Here is a 13055-nt window from a genome sequence, read left to right on the forward strand (position 1 = left end):
ACTGGGCTGCTGTGCTGTTCTTTAATGTTTTACAAACCAAGTGGATTTTCTTTTATATGCCACTGGAAGAAAGTTCTTGGTTGCCTTTGACTAGGTAATTTTGTGAGTTAGGAAAAAATATGAGTGTTGCTCATCTGAGTGTCCATGCCAGATGTCTTCCCGCAGCATTTCGCGGGTTGTGAGTACTGCGTGCCTCTGCCCTCAGTTGGGTGATTTTGATGCTGAGTAGGAAGCTGTAGTGAAAAAGACAAAAGGAAGTTCTTCCATCTAAGCATGTTGCATGAGATGATAACAATAATTACTTTGATCTGATTTTTACCAGGCTCGCTTCCCTCAGCATCCTTCAAATCAGTGGGAGCACAGTGTTTTTTGGAAGAAACTTGAGCCGGTAATGCCTGTTCCCACTATTGGGATGGCTTAAGAAGGTAGCTTAGGATATGGGTTGTGAGGCTCACTGATGTGTCAATGGTTTGAAGGTTGGTCTGCAGTGCCAACACTGGTCCTACGCTTTGGGTTGTGCAGAGGCTCTGGCACCTGCCCCTCAGCATCTGCTGTGATGCTTTGAGATACCGTTAGGTGCCTGCTGTGTCCTCCTGCTTGGGTTTACAGCCCTGCTGTGACATGGACTGTCCTTCCAGAACCAATTTCTTTAAGTATAAAACCACAGCTTGTCCATTTTTCTGCATTGGAGCTTAACCTCTGGCAGAACTACCTGCCCAGATGCACACTGACTGTCCCACCATAGATCCCGCCTTTTACTTTACTTTGAAAGCCCAGGATCATTTCCTAGCCAGCACTTTTTCTGGGTCAAAACTTAACCAGCTTTGTTTCAGCTTCATTGAACCCGTAGCCAGATTCCTGCTTTCCCCAGAAACCTAGATAGATCCTTAAAGTTCACAGAGTACTTGGAAATTAGACAAATGCGAGTGAATTCAGGCAAAATGATGAAGTGGTTCCAAAGCAGCATTTTTTTTTCTTAAGTATTATCTGCAGTATCTCCTGTTCCTTGAAAGTGGTGAGACCTTAGGTGCAGCCTTGGTGTGGCAGAGCTCAAGGAGAATCCTTCCGTGATTCCCTCTTGACCACCTAGTGCAACCGGAGAAGCTGGGGACAGCAGACTGAGTTAAGAGGAATTGCATTTTTTCCAGGTCACACACAGATGTTTCCTGGCTCTGTGACTATTCAAGGGGTATGGGCTAAACTCTTTTGAGCTGCGAAAGAAGTAAAGACTGGGTTAGGGAAAGGAGTTATTTAATATTTACTTAAATCATCTTTCAAGGTGAAGATGTTAAAAGTGATGCAGCTCTAACTGAGCTCATGGGAAAGAACTGGAGGACAGTGCGGAGTCAGAGGAGGAGAGAGTTGGTTCAGGCACTGATGTAGATGTGCTGGGTGTCCTTAGTGATCGGCCGTGGTACAGGGGAGCATAACGGAAGCAATTGGCCAAAGTAGTAGGAAGCTATGTCAGGAAAAAACATTCAGACAATGTCTTGATAATTACACATGGAAGTGAAAAATTAATGTGTTTAATGATATTGAAAGGTATGAGAAGGAATTCAGCACATACCTGGCTTACTCAGATAGATACTGAGTCCCAAAACTTTTAATGAACTTCAAAGTGCTTCAAGGATTTCATTATTTTAGACTAAGCACATTAAAAACCAAAACAAAACAGAAAAACAAACCAAACGTAGCTCTGTCAGTCAGAGCAATTGTTCATTCTACATGTACAATACTGTGAAGTAAACCTTGGATCTTCTTGGAAACGTGCAAGTGCCAAATAGTAGACTGTGTTAAAGTCTTGATGATGTCGATACTGACACCATCACCTAATTCAGCTGAAATCATGTTGATTGCATCTCCCGCAGCTTTGAGGAGCCGAGCCTGTGAAACAACAGTCTGACATGAAGTAGTTCCTTTCAGTTAGACACATGGCAGGTTTTCAGTGTACAAAAATATATCAGAGAGAGAAAAATCAGGCAGTAAAGGGATAAAATTCTGCTGTTAAATTCGAATAAGTCATTTTCAAGTTGTCGACCACGTTTGATTATTGCTTCCTATGCAGAATTACTGTTGACTCCATGGAATGCTCTCAGGCTTCTACTCCAAGAGATGACCAAGCCCAGCTTGCAAGCAGCATGTTAATTATTTACACTTTCTAGCCCTAGCAGAGTGATTAGTTTGTGGTGAAACTTTATACTAATAGTTTTTCATCCAGAGATCTCAAAGAACTAAACAAACATTGAATTAACTTTTGCTACACGGAGCATGAAGTAAAAATTAATTTTTAATGCAATTCAATTTAAAGTTTAAATTAAGAGCTAAAGCGAAAGGCCTACAAAGTTATTAGTTGGCTTATAGTTCCAATGCTCCTGCTATTCTGCTTTGTCTCTGGCTCATGCAGAAACTGCAAGGATGCACACAAATCAAGTGGTTTTGTCAACTGTCGGTTACGTATTTGTTCTGAACTCGTATTGGTGCTTTTTCCCTGTCGTGATTACTCAGTTTTATTGAATCAAGAAATGGCCATTAGTTGAAGGTAGCCAACATTAGACTGATTTTTCCTAGACTCTAAGCGATATCGAATACCACCAATTTTAGTGAGACTTAGGAGAGCGTGGTAATGCTGGAAAATGGGTGCACCTGTGAATTAAGTACGGGACACCCAAAAGTCACAGCGCCTAAAATTCAGTCTGAGAGTTCTGTTGCTTGGAGTTACACAGGAATTCGGACTAAATTAACGTAACGAACCATGCTGACTTGAAAACCTATGGAAAATAGACACTTGTTTGAAAAAATAAACAAAAATGTAGTATTTACAACTTAATGCTGAGAAATCCTGAAGTTGTGTAATGCCATTTAAAAATAATTTACTGTGTTGATTACAGTTATAATCTTTGAGTCTGATCTTTATATATCTTTAAAATGTAGTTTTAATAATGTGGTCTTTCCATTTCAGATTTCTTACAGCCATGCCATCCATGCTTCAGGGTTCTTCATTGCTTTTTTTGTTTCCCTTGTATTGACATGTGTTGTGTTTTTCATTGTTTACCGATCCCAAATATTAAAATGGAGTTTCTGTAGTAAAAACCAGGTGAGTCACACTGTCCATAACGGTACTTTATTTAATTTTTTCGTTGATCATATCTGGTGATATAACTTGCTAACTACTACAGATTGTGTAAAGAGTTTTTGAAGAAAAGAGTTTTTAGCCTTTGAGCAACCTGGTGTAGTGGAGGGTGTCCCTGCCCATGGCAGGGGGGTTGGAACTAGATGATCTTTGAGATCCCTTCCAACCCTAACCATTTTATGATTCTGTGATTCTATGATTCTATAAATAAAAAGCCACCAAGTGATGGATTGGATTCGCAGATAATGTAATCTCTACAACCTCTAATCTTTAACATAATCAGATTTAGAGAAGAGTGTGAGAATGATAATCTGATCAAAAGAACTGCTGTCAGTACCTGGATGTTAGTTTCAAACTGGAGGGAGATTACCCTTTGGGTATTTATTTATTTTCATATTCCTCCCTTCCTCCTCTCCTCTTCCTTCCCCAAAATGAGAGGCAGGATGTCTGCGGGTTATGAGCAGTTGCCCAGGGAGTAGACCACTCACCTCGAGCACATCTTACTTGGGTCCAAATTTTATTTCTGATAATCAGCAATAGGGATTTGAATTTAGTCTTAGTTCTTGGGATGTGCCTTAATCTCTTGAGTGATTCAGCAGAACAGTTGAGTTTGGGGATGGAGCATTTTAACTGATCTTTATCCAAGCTGTGCTAGTTTGGAGAAAGTGTTTCAGTGCATACTGGGCCAGAGAGAGAAAATAGAGTAGTCGATAAATATTAATCAGGTTGGCCCAAGTTCCAGCCCTTGCTCCCATTAATTCTTTGAGTATTGATGCAAGGTGGAACAACTTCAATGGGAGGAAGCTAGAGACCCCAGTCAGAATATTGCAGTGGTTGGAGCAGTCATAGAATGATTTGGGTTGGAAGGAACCTTAAAGATCATCTACTTCCAACCCTGCCACAGACAGGGACACGTTCCACTAGATCAGATTGCTCAAAGCCTCATCCAGCCTGGCCTTGAACACTTCCAGGAATTGGACATTCACAGCGTCTCTGGGCAACCTCTTCCAGTGTTTCACCACTGTCAGAGGGAAGAATTTCTTAGATCTAATCTAAATCTCCCTTCTTTCAGTTTAAAGCTATTCCTCCTTGTCCTATCACTACAAGCACCTTGCAAAAAGTCCCTCTCCAGCTTTCTTGTAGATTCCCTTTAAGTACTGGAAGGCTGCTCTAAGGTCTCCATGGAGCCTTCTCTCCTCCAGGCTGAACAACCCCAACTCTCTCAGCCTGTCTTCATAGCAGAGGTGCTCCAGCCTTCAGATCATCTTCGTGACCCTCCTCTGGACTCGCTCCAGCAGCTCCATGTCCTTCTTGTGTTGGAGACTCCAGAGCTGAAGGCAGTATTCCAGGTGGGGTCTCCTGAGAGCAGAGTAGAGGGGCAGAATCACCTCCCTGGACCTGCTGGCCACGCTGCTTTGGATGCAGCCCAGGATACGATTGGCTTTCTGGGCAGCAAGGGCACATTGCTGGCTCATGTTGAGCTTCTTCTCAACCAACACCCATAAGTCCTTTTCTTCTGTGCTGCTCTCAATCCATTCTCTGCCCAGCCTGTACTTGTGCTTGGGATTGCCCTGACCCGTGTGCAGGACCTTGCACTTGGCCTTGTTGAACTTCATTAGATTCACATGGGCTATCAGTCCTGTAAGAGGACTGCTCAAACGTTGGTGGATCGCCTGTCCCTCTGGACAGAGAGGTGCTCACAAATCACTTCCAGCCTTATTTTCTGCAGTTTAAAATGATTTCATCAATAATTTTTATTTCTTTTAGGCCTGAAAAAATAATCCCTTTAAATAAAAAGGGTGTGCCGCCTTTCTTTTTACAGAAAAAGCTGTGATAATGAAACCATAAAAAAAGGGCCAGTTTGGTCCTAGCATCATACTTTTTTTTGTATAGTAATTTTATTAGCTCTCAGTCTCAAGGGAATCTCACCGAATCATGAACTGAGTCGCTTCCATCATTCATAGGATTAGTTTTTAATGTTGTTCACCTCATAATACTGTAACCTTGCCATATATAATTTGTATACCCTGGCAGTTTTTAAAAAATTGGCCTAGAAAGTTTATAGTGGAAGATAACCTCCTAGAAGGCTTTCACAAGCCTACTAAAGTCAATGTAGAGTCTTCTGTCTTCTCCATTAATTATTCGTTTGTCCTGGATCAGGTATATACAAAAAGTTCAGCCTGAAACAAAAGTAGTATATTTGATTTTAGATACATATCTGAATTGAACAATCTCTTTATACCCTTTCCAGCTATACAGTTTGATGATAAGTAGGAACCTTCTCACTCAGAGTTACCTGCAATAAAATTAGATCAGACACTCAGTGCAAATTTTTTTTTATAATCTGAAGCTTACTTTTTTTTTTTTTTAGGAGATACAGCATGAGCTCAGCCAAAATCACAACCTGGAGCCTTCTCATTTTAATTCAGGTGATCTCTTCAGTGAAGATATAATTATGAACGATCAAATCATTGATATTCTGTCCTTTGAAGAATCTGGGAATATGCTTCAGGCTTTAGAAGAGTAAGAATTCACTTCTATTACATTACATTTATTACATTTATCACAACCAAACCTTTGAACATGCTTTGACTATCTACCCTTTTATTTTTCTTCATAGAGTCTGTTTACACACGTGACTGCACTCCTTTAGGTTTTTGAACTATATGAAATAGCCATCTGTGGGAACTGAAAATTGTCGTATTTCGTCTTGCTTTTCCTGTAGAAGTCACAGCTCCATCTAGGCCTTAGTCATGCAAGTTTTCCAATCCAAAAGAACATCTAGTTTTGCCTCTCTGTTGTTCATTATGTAATGGGAAACTTTTCTGTGTGAAGGAAAATTTTGAAAGGGTGTATTGCTGAACACGTTCTGCTTTAGAAAGGGTGGCTTTTGTCATTGAAAAGAGAGCCCCTGCTGGGTACCAGCATCACTGTGTAGTAGCATATTTTGGAAACACCTGAATCAGAGTCTAAGGAGTGGCAGCTCGTAGTGCTGCCTGAAAGATACCACGTCGCTGCAATCGGAGGGACCACTGGGTAGAGCAGAGAAACTCTCCTGGTGTTGTTGAAAGGCTAGTCTGGGCTGTTTGACAGAAACACGCCGCTGTAAAGGTCAGCTGCTCTTCAGCTGAATTTGATAAAAAGGTCTGATGTGAGGACAGAATGGATTTTGTTTGTTCAGTCTTGCCGTTAGCTCCTGCTAAGTCAGGTTGCAGGCAATGTTATGCAACTATAAAATCTATAGAAGCTGAGAAGGAAAAGTTACGGGGCCGTGGAAGTAATTTTCTTTCTTAAAGTGTAACTAACAGCATTATTATTTCATGAATTTTCTTGATAATTGGAATACTTATCTCTGTAAATTGCACATTGGTCCTTCCTTTTATAACTATATAGCAGCTTGGGCTTTGAGAAGACTTATCCTGAAAATCAGTATGTGAATGTTAAGAAGAACAGGACAAAACATTTTTTTAACTCACTTTAGTATTAATTTATTTCAGTGATAGTGTATATCTAGCTAGTTTGAGAAAAAAAAAAGCTAGACTGTTTTCAGATACGTTGTGGTTTAGAAAGGTAAATATTCTTGCAAACCTTTGGATAGGATTATTTTTATAACTGGATTATTTCTAAACCCATAAAACAGGATTCATTTCTTGGTCTGAGTATGTATCCAGGGGCTAAAGTTTTTAAATATTCTTACACGGTTAGCACAAATGTATGTCTTGCTTCTGCTTCTCTCCTCACAGTTTCTATTTTCTTTACCTCTAAGGAGGTAGAGCAATGCAGCGAATAAAACAGATGCCCATCAGCAAACAGTCACTAACCTTCGCCTTCTGAGTTACCTATCTCTTCTTCTGGGGTGAGAATGGTAGATGAACTGCAAAAGCATCCAGAGTTACAGTGGTTCATGCTACAAAAGGTGATTGAAAGGGTGATGGACGTTACTGTGAAGGGCTCAAATCAGCCTCTACCTGTTAGCAATGGGTGCTTCCTAATCCCTATTTAGATTATCCTAACTCTTCCCGTTTCTTGTAGTTTTAAACTGGACCTTCTGATTCATTTACTATTAGGTGACACACGGATACACTTACCATGTTTTTTTCTATTCTTTCCCTCTTTTTGTTGGCACTCGTTGAATATGTGTATTCAATTACTACACACCTGTTCCTCTCCTCTCTTGCTGGTGTTGCAGTTTATCCCAGTGAGGAGTTTTGCAACATGGACTACTACACCAAGTTGCCCTGAGTCCCCTTTTTTAGTCGGGTGAAAAAGGGCATTTCTAGGGTGTGATTATTCTCACCCTAAAGTAGACGTCCGAAAAATGAATTGTATAGGTGCTGCACCCACTGACCCTAAAGCCTAGAGCCTGGGCTGATTAGCTCAGCTGCTGAGATCTGGAGGTGGGTGAGACGAATCCCAGTCTTGCTGGCTGGTTGGTGAAAAGGCCACAGCGTTACTTTAACACTTATATTAGATACATGCAATATTGTTTCTGCTTTCTCCGGCACCTATAATACACCCCTTGTTTTATCTCTCATTATTAACACTTTTATATGATATTTAGCTTAGGATGCTTCCTCATCTCTTAATGTTGGTTTCTTATTCATTCTGCAAGTTGTGGCAAAGCAGTCCTTTAATTTCTGGTCTATATTCCTTAAAGGTTTCATTTTAGTCTTGTACTTCATAAACTGTTGTACATTATCCAGGTTTTTAGCTGATCCCAAAGACAAAGATAAAATAATATACCATTGCCTTAGGAGCTTCTATGCCAGTGATCTAGGCTAAAACCAGAGTGGTGTAATTCTTCTTTTCACTGAATTACCTGCTTTAAGTATAGTGATAGGCAAAACATAATGGGAAAAAGAAAGATGGTGCATTTGTAATTTATTAGTGGACAATTAGAGTAAATTTGAATGAATTCTATGCTTAAACAAAATGCTCTAATTTTTCTAACTGTGGTCACAATCAGGTTTTCAACAATGTTGCATTTTGGTTTACTACATTTAGCAGCACCCAATACAATGGTTGGGTTTTCTGTAAGTAACTGAGAAATGAGGCTTGTATTGTCTTATAAGAGTGGCAGTATACTGCCAGGATAAGAACTGGCCTTGTATTCTGAATGCAATTTTTTTATGTCATATGTATATCAATATGAATTTTAGCATAATAATCCTGGTTTTTATTATTTGGGGAGACAAAAGTATAGGGGCTTTCGTTAGAGAGCTTTTGATACCTCAGACATTTTTAGCCAATCAACAACATCTTGCTTGTATGCTAGTTTGAGAATTCCGTCTGCGTGTATTGATGCAGCTATGTGTCATTTTCTCTACATGGTGTATGTATAAGCTTGCCAACATAATTGATGTATTTTTATTTTAATTGCACTGTGATAGTAAACACAGCTGGAATCATTCTGGTACTTTGTTCTTTTGTCCAGACACAAATGGGAAAGTTACTCAGAAAAGTAAGAGCCACAGGTTGGGTTTTTTTGTCCTGTTTATGACAAAGCTATGTTAATAGTTAATGTCTTTTACAAAGTGACAGTGCCAAATTGTTTAGCAAATACATGAGGAGCATGTGTTCAATATTTATGGACAGAGACATCTTTGGAGTGTAAATAGTTTGCAATGTCAGGAGGATTGACTAGAGAACAAAACATACTTTTAATATTTAATAAGGAAGTTTTTTAGTTACTCATTTTGTGAGTTTTGTCTTAATAAGTCATATCCTTCGTGTACATTATGCGGCAAAATAGCTTGGCTTTTATTCTCAGTAGGTTCCTTACTGTGTATATTCCTGAATATTGGCCCATTGGCAATGAATGCTAATGAGAAGAAGCTCTGTGATTTGAATATTTGATGTGCACACTAGAAGATTATGGTCCAAAATGTTGCAAGTCTCTTTCCTGTATGTCTAGAACAGAATAAGAAGAGAGCTGAACAGTTTGGGTTCGTGTCCAATCTGATGAAGTCTGATCATGCTCATAGTCTCAGAAGATACAGATACATTAAAGGCAACTTAATTTCTTTAAATGGCTTTCCACTGTTACAATCATTTTCATTTTATACAGCTATGCTTCCTTGAGTTTTGTAAAGCTCTAGCCGAACTTGAACCTGCTTGCTGATACACAATACATACTGCCGATTATTTTGGAAAATCACTAAGTAATATGTATGCATTGCAGCTGATTTTTTTTCTGATGATAGAGGGCATTGAGGCCAGTGTGCTAAAGAACAGGATCAAACTGTCTCCAGAGAGCCTTGACAGAAAAGTCAAAAACAATTTACTGCCATATTAGAAGTTCACTTTTTCTTTCTAAATGTAAATTTCTTGCTGTACATCTCAATTTAATTTGCTGTGGAGCGAATGTGGGTTTTTTTTTAACCCTGAATTCAAATGGAAAGTGAGAATAAAAGATCACATTGTCTTAGCAGCTAGACTTGAATATTCCTACATAGCAAATGGTGAGAAAATGGTGAGAAATAGTTACATTGTTAGTACAAAATAGTTTGAGGTGCTAATTTCTGTCTTTCGTAACTTTTTAAAAGTGTAATCAAAATTTTAGAATTTTTGAAGGGAGAGCATATTCATTGCTCTGGTTTTATGCAATGTGGACAATGCAGGAGTACAACAATAAACAATAATCACATGTGTATAAGAGTAAAATACAGTGAATACATATGGAATGAACACCGAACCTGTGTTTGTAGTTCTGTGTTACAAATGCTGTTATAAACTTGACAAGTCTATAAACTATACATTTTTTCCATCAGAGAAACTCAAATGCCTAGTAGGTGATAGGAGTCCATAAGACAGGGGAACTGAAGAAAACAATTCGTTTGAAATTAATGAATGCGTACCTTTTTTCATCTAAAAATGACACTTCTCTTTGATGTTGGCTAACTATGAGGAAATGATATTCAGAATTCTGTGGGTAATTTCTTCTGTCCAGCCAGAACAATTTATCTCATCCAGAAAACAGTCTGCTTTTGAGAGTAGTGCTGTTAGTGGTGCTCTATTCCATGTCATTTTGAAAGAAGATTGATATCTCCTACCATTTCTGTCATCTGAATGTTCACCCCATCTGAGTAGATCAGAAGAATCTGAGTAGATCACAGCAAAGTTGGAAGCTCCTCAGGCATTAATATATAATGCATAGAGCCATCATATTTATTTATGCCTTTGTTAGTATCCAGGCTGAAGTTGATGCTTTTAAAATCAATGGTAAAATGTGTGATGACTTCACTGGAAGCAGGACTGGAGTCTTTTTACAGTCTTTTTCCATAGTAGTTTCCATAGTAGCTTTTCAGTGAAACACCATTTTCTGAGCTGTGTTGCAACAGCTGTATTGTAGCTAGTTGTATTTTTAAAACTAGTTTGCTGAGTATCACTGGTTTATCAGTTTTCATACTTTTTGCAATCAAAGAAGAGGTTCTCAGTCTCTTAAATGCAGGATTTTTCAAATATTTTTAAAACAGATTAATTTAAGAATTGCAATATCTTTACTCGCTTTATATTGCTGTGGAGAGTTAAAGGAATTTGATAGTGAAACTGCTGCCAAATCTAGTGCTTAGACTTTTGGCAGGTTTTTGTGAAGTTTTTTTTTTTTTTTCTAAACAGCCACTGGTCTCTCAGCATAATTTATCATCTTTTTCAGTTTTGTGGGTTTTTTTTTATTTTTTGGCTATATATCATGAGAATCCTATTTCTGGTTTTGTCAGCATTCTTGACTTTTTCTGGAAGGCTGAACTTGACCTGTGACTCATCCACATGAAAGCATCCTTAGATAATCATCATGTACCTTTCTAAGGGATGTTATTTCCTGGGGAGCTGTCCCATGTTCTCTGTGAGCTCACGTTTCGGCTATGCTGAGTGCATGCTTGGCTGTGCAACAGTGTCGCAGCACTGATGGATGAGCTCCCCCAGGTCAGAGATGGCTGCAGGCCAGTACGGCCACTGGTGTAGGCACAGAGCATCTTCACTTCTCTGAAGTGTGACGAGGCAACACGGACCTCAGTGCAGCTGACCCATTGGCATGCCCGTGGGTGCAGGAGATGTGCTGCTCTGGCTCAGGCAGTAGCAGTGGGTGCCACTGGGCTGGCGACAGTAGCATGTCTGTCCATCCCTGGCTGCATTGCCTTCTCCAGCAGGAGTTGGTGTAGCTGCCGTGCTGCAGAGTTCCAAGTCATGGCTGTAGCGGGGCATCTGGGACAGTGGAGACACAAGCTGTCCACAGATAGCCCTAACTCACATGCTTTTGGGCAATACTGTGTATCACAAAGGAATGCTTTTGCAGAAACAGCTACCAGAGGGCTCCAGTCTCCTCTGGATGCTGTGGTAATATATGTGCTACTAATTGGCTGCCATTCACAGATGAGAGATGAGTCTTCTGAAAATGACGGGTTTTTCTGTTTCGGTGAGAAAATGTCACTGAAGGGGAGTTTGCTTGATGTTTCTCTTCCCTTTAGACTTCAGAAAGTTGTGTCACAGCAGTTTCTTACCTTTGTGAACTCTGAATTTGTTTTAAAAATGTGTCAGAAAGCCACTAGTTCATTTTAGGACTGTTACATTCAGCCACTATTAGATTCTCCTGCTCAAAAATTCCCTCTGCGGGCTTCGAATTTGAATAGTAAGACTTAAAGACACCATTATTTTGTAGTTAATGAGAAGTTTCCTTTTTTTGTGGTGCAATGTGGGGTGTTTTTTTTAATTAAATGTAGTTTTTTCTTTTTTGACACTAGCTGCTTTCCTGTATTCTTTTATTAGGTCTGTGGAAGATACCAGATGCTCAGGCACTCTCTGCATCTCTGTTTGGTGTCTGGGATTCTCCTCTCCCAGATCTTCTCTGACAGATCTTTAAATCCTCTTCCTCTTCAAGTGAGTGAAAAATCTTTACTCTTGCTGTTTCAAGCTTCGTTTTCTACATGTCCATCTTTCCTCCCCCCACACTTTTGTACCATCTACCTTCTGTACTGTCCTCATCCTTTCTCTGCATGTTTTGTCCAACAAAAGCTTTGATCTTTTTCATCAATAGATTGCCATCTGCTACCTGTACTTCATTGGCTTTTATGTTTCTATTACGTTGAATATGCTCAGGAGGAGATGCGAGACCTTTTAAACATGAATTGCTGTAACAAGCAGAGTGCAGAGCATTTAAATGAACTTATTAAATCTATTTCCGTTTGAGGAGGCATAGAGCGTCAGGTTAAGATTTTTTTTTTTTCCCTAAGTGTCACAAAAACATTGCACACTCAGTCCGAATGATTGTAAGCATTGTTCTTCTGTGTCTGAAAATATTTGGTTTATTATATGTACTGACTGTTGGCATCACAGACTCAAAGGCAATGGTTGGTGTCAAAGACGTCCTGTTGATGTCTGAGACTCCAAGACTATATTGATGCAGCTTGTTAAGATCACCCTCAAAACTAGGCATACCTCTCATTTGGCGTGAGAGCTTCAAGCAGAGTTTCTGGTGCATGTGGTGGGCTTGACTCACTCCCACAGGCTGCTGTGTGGAGGAGGCAGACCAGAATCAGAGCACGTTATGTGGAAGGTAGATTTTAAATTTTCATAGACACAATCTTTCTTCCGCTGCCACTGAAAAAAGGTAATGGTCTGGCTGCTGTCTTCCAGGATGTGACCTGGGAGAGCTGTGGCTTGTAATTACTTCTTCTCCATGCTGTTACCCTTGGATTAGCAGAACAGTTCATGTGATGCTTCTGCTTCATTGCCTTCTTCACACATTTGCTGTAAGCAAAATGGAGGGTGAGAGCTGCAGAATAGATACACATGAAATTTTAATAGCCTTATCACTAACTTGTTGACACGCGAGTGTCAGGTGAACAACATCTATTGCCCCTCCTGCATTTGGCATCATGATCTTGAGGAGAGAGTTAATTGGGTACTGTAGTTTTCTCCGTGGGTAAGA

General features: G+C 39.7%; 1 protein-coding gene across 1 annotated transcript in view; it reads left to right on the plus strand.

The window, feature by feature from the left end:
* The window catches only part of EVC2 (EvC ciliary complex subunit 2), a 74955-nt gene that overhangs the window by 17316 nt on the left and 44584 nt on the right, over nucleotides 1-13055 (plus strand). Inside the window, exons 7-8 of the mRNA XM_086611988.1 lie at nucleotides 2960-3094; nucleotides 5502-5653. Of these exons, the coding sequence (XP_086468114.1) occupies nucleotides 2960-3094; nucleotides 5502-5653 (287 nt within the window). The remainder of the gene's footprint in view (nucleotides 1-2959; nucleotides 3095-5501; nucleotides 5654-13055) is intronic.

Source organism: Tauraco erythrolophus, chromosome 5, assembly GCF_009769465.1.
Source record: "Tauraco erythrolophus isolate bTauEry1 chromosome 5, bTauEry1.pri, whole genome shotgun sequence".
In the NCBI taxonomy this organism is placed as follows: Eukaryota; Metazoa; Chordata; class Aves; order Musophagiformes; family Musophagidae; genus Tauraco; species Tauraco erythrolophus.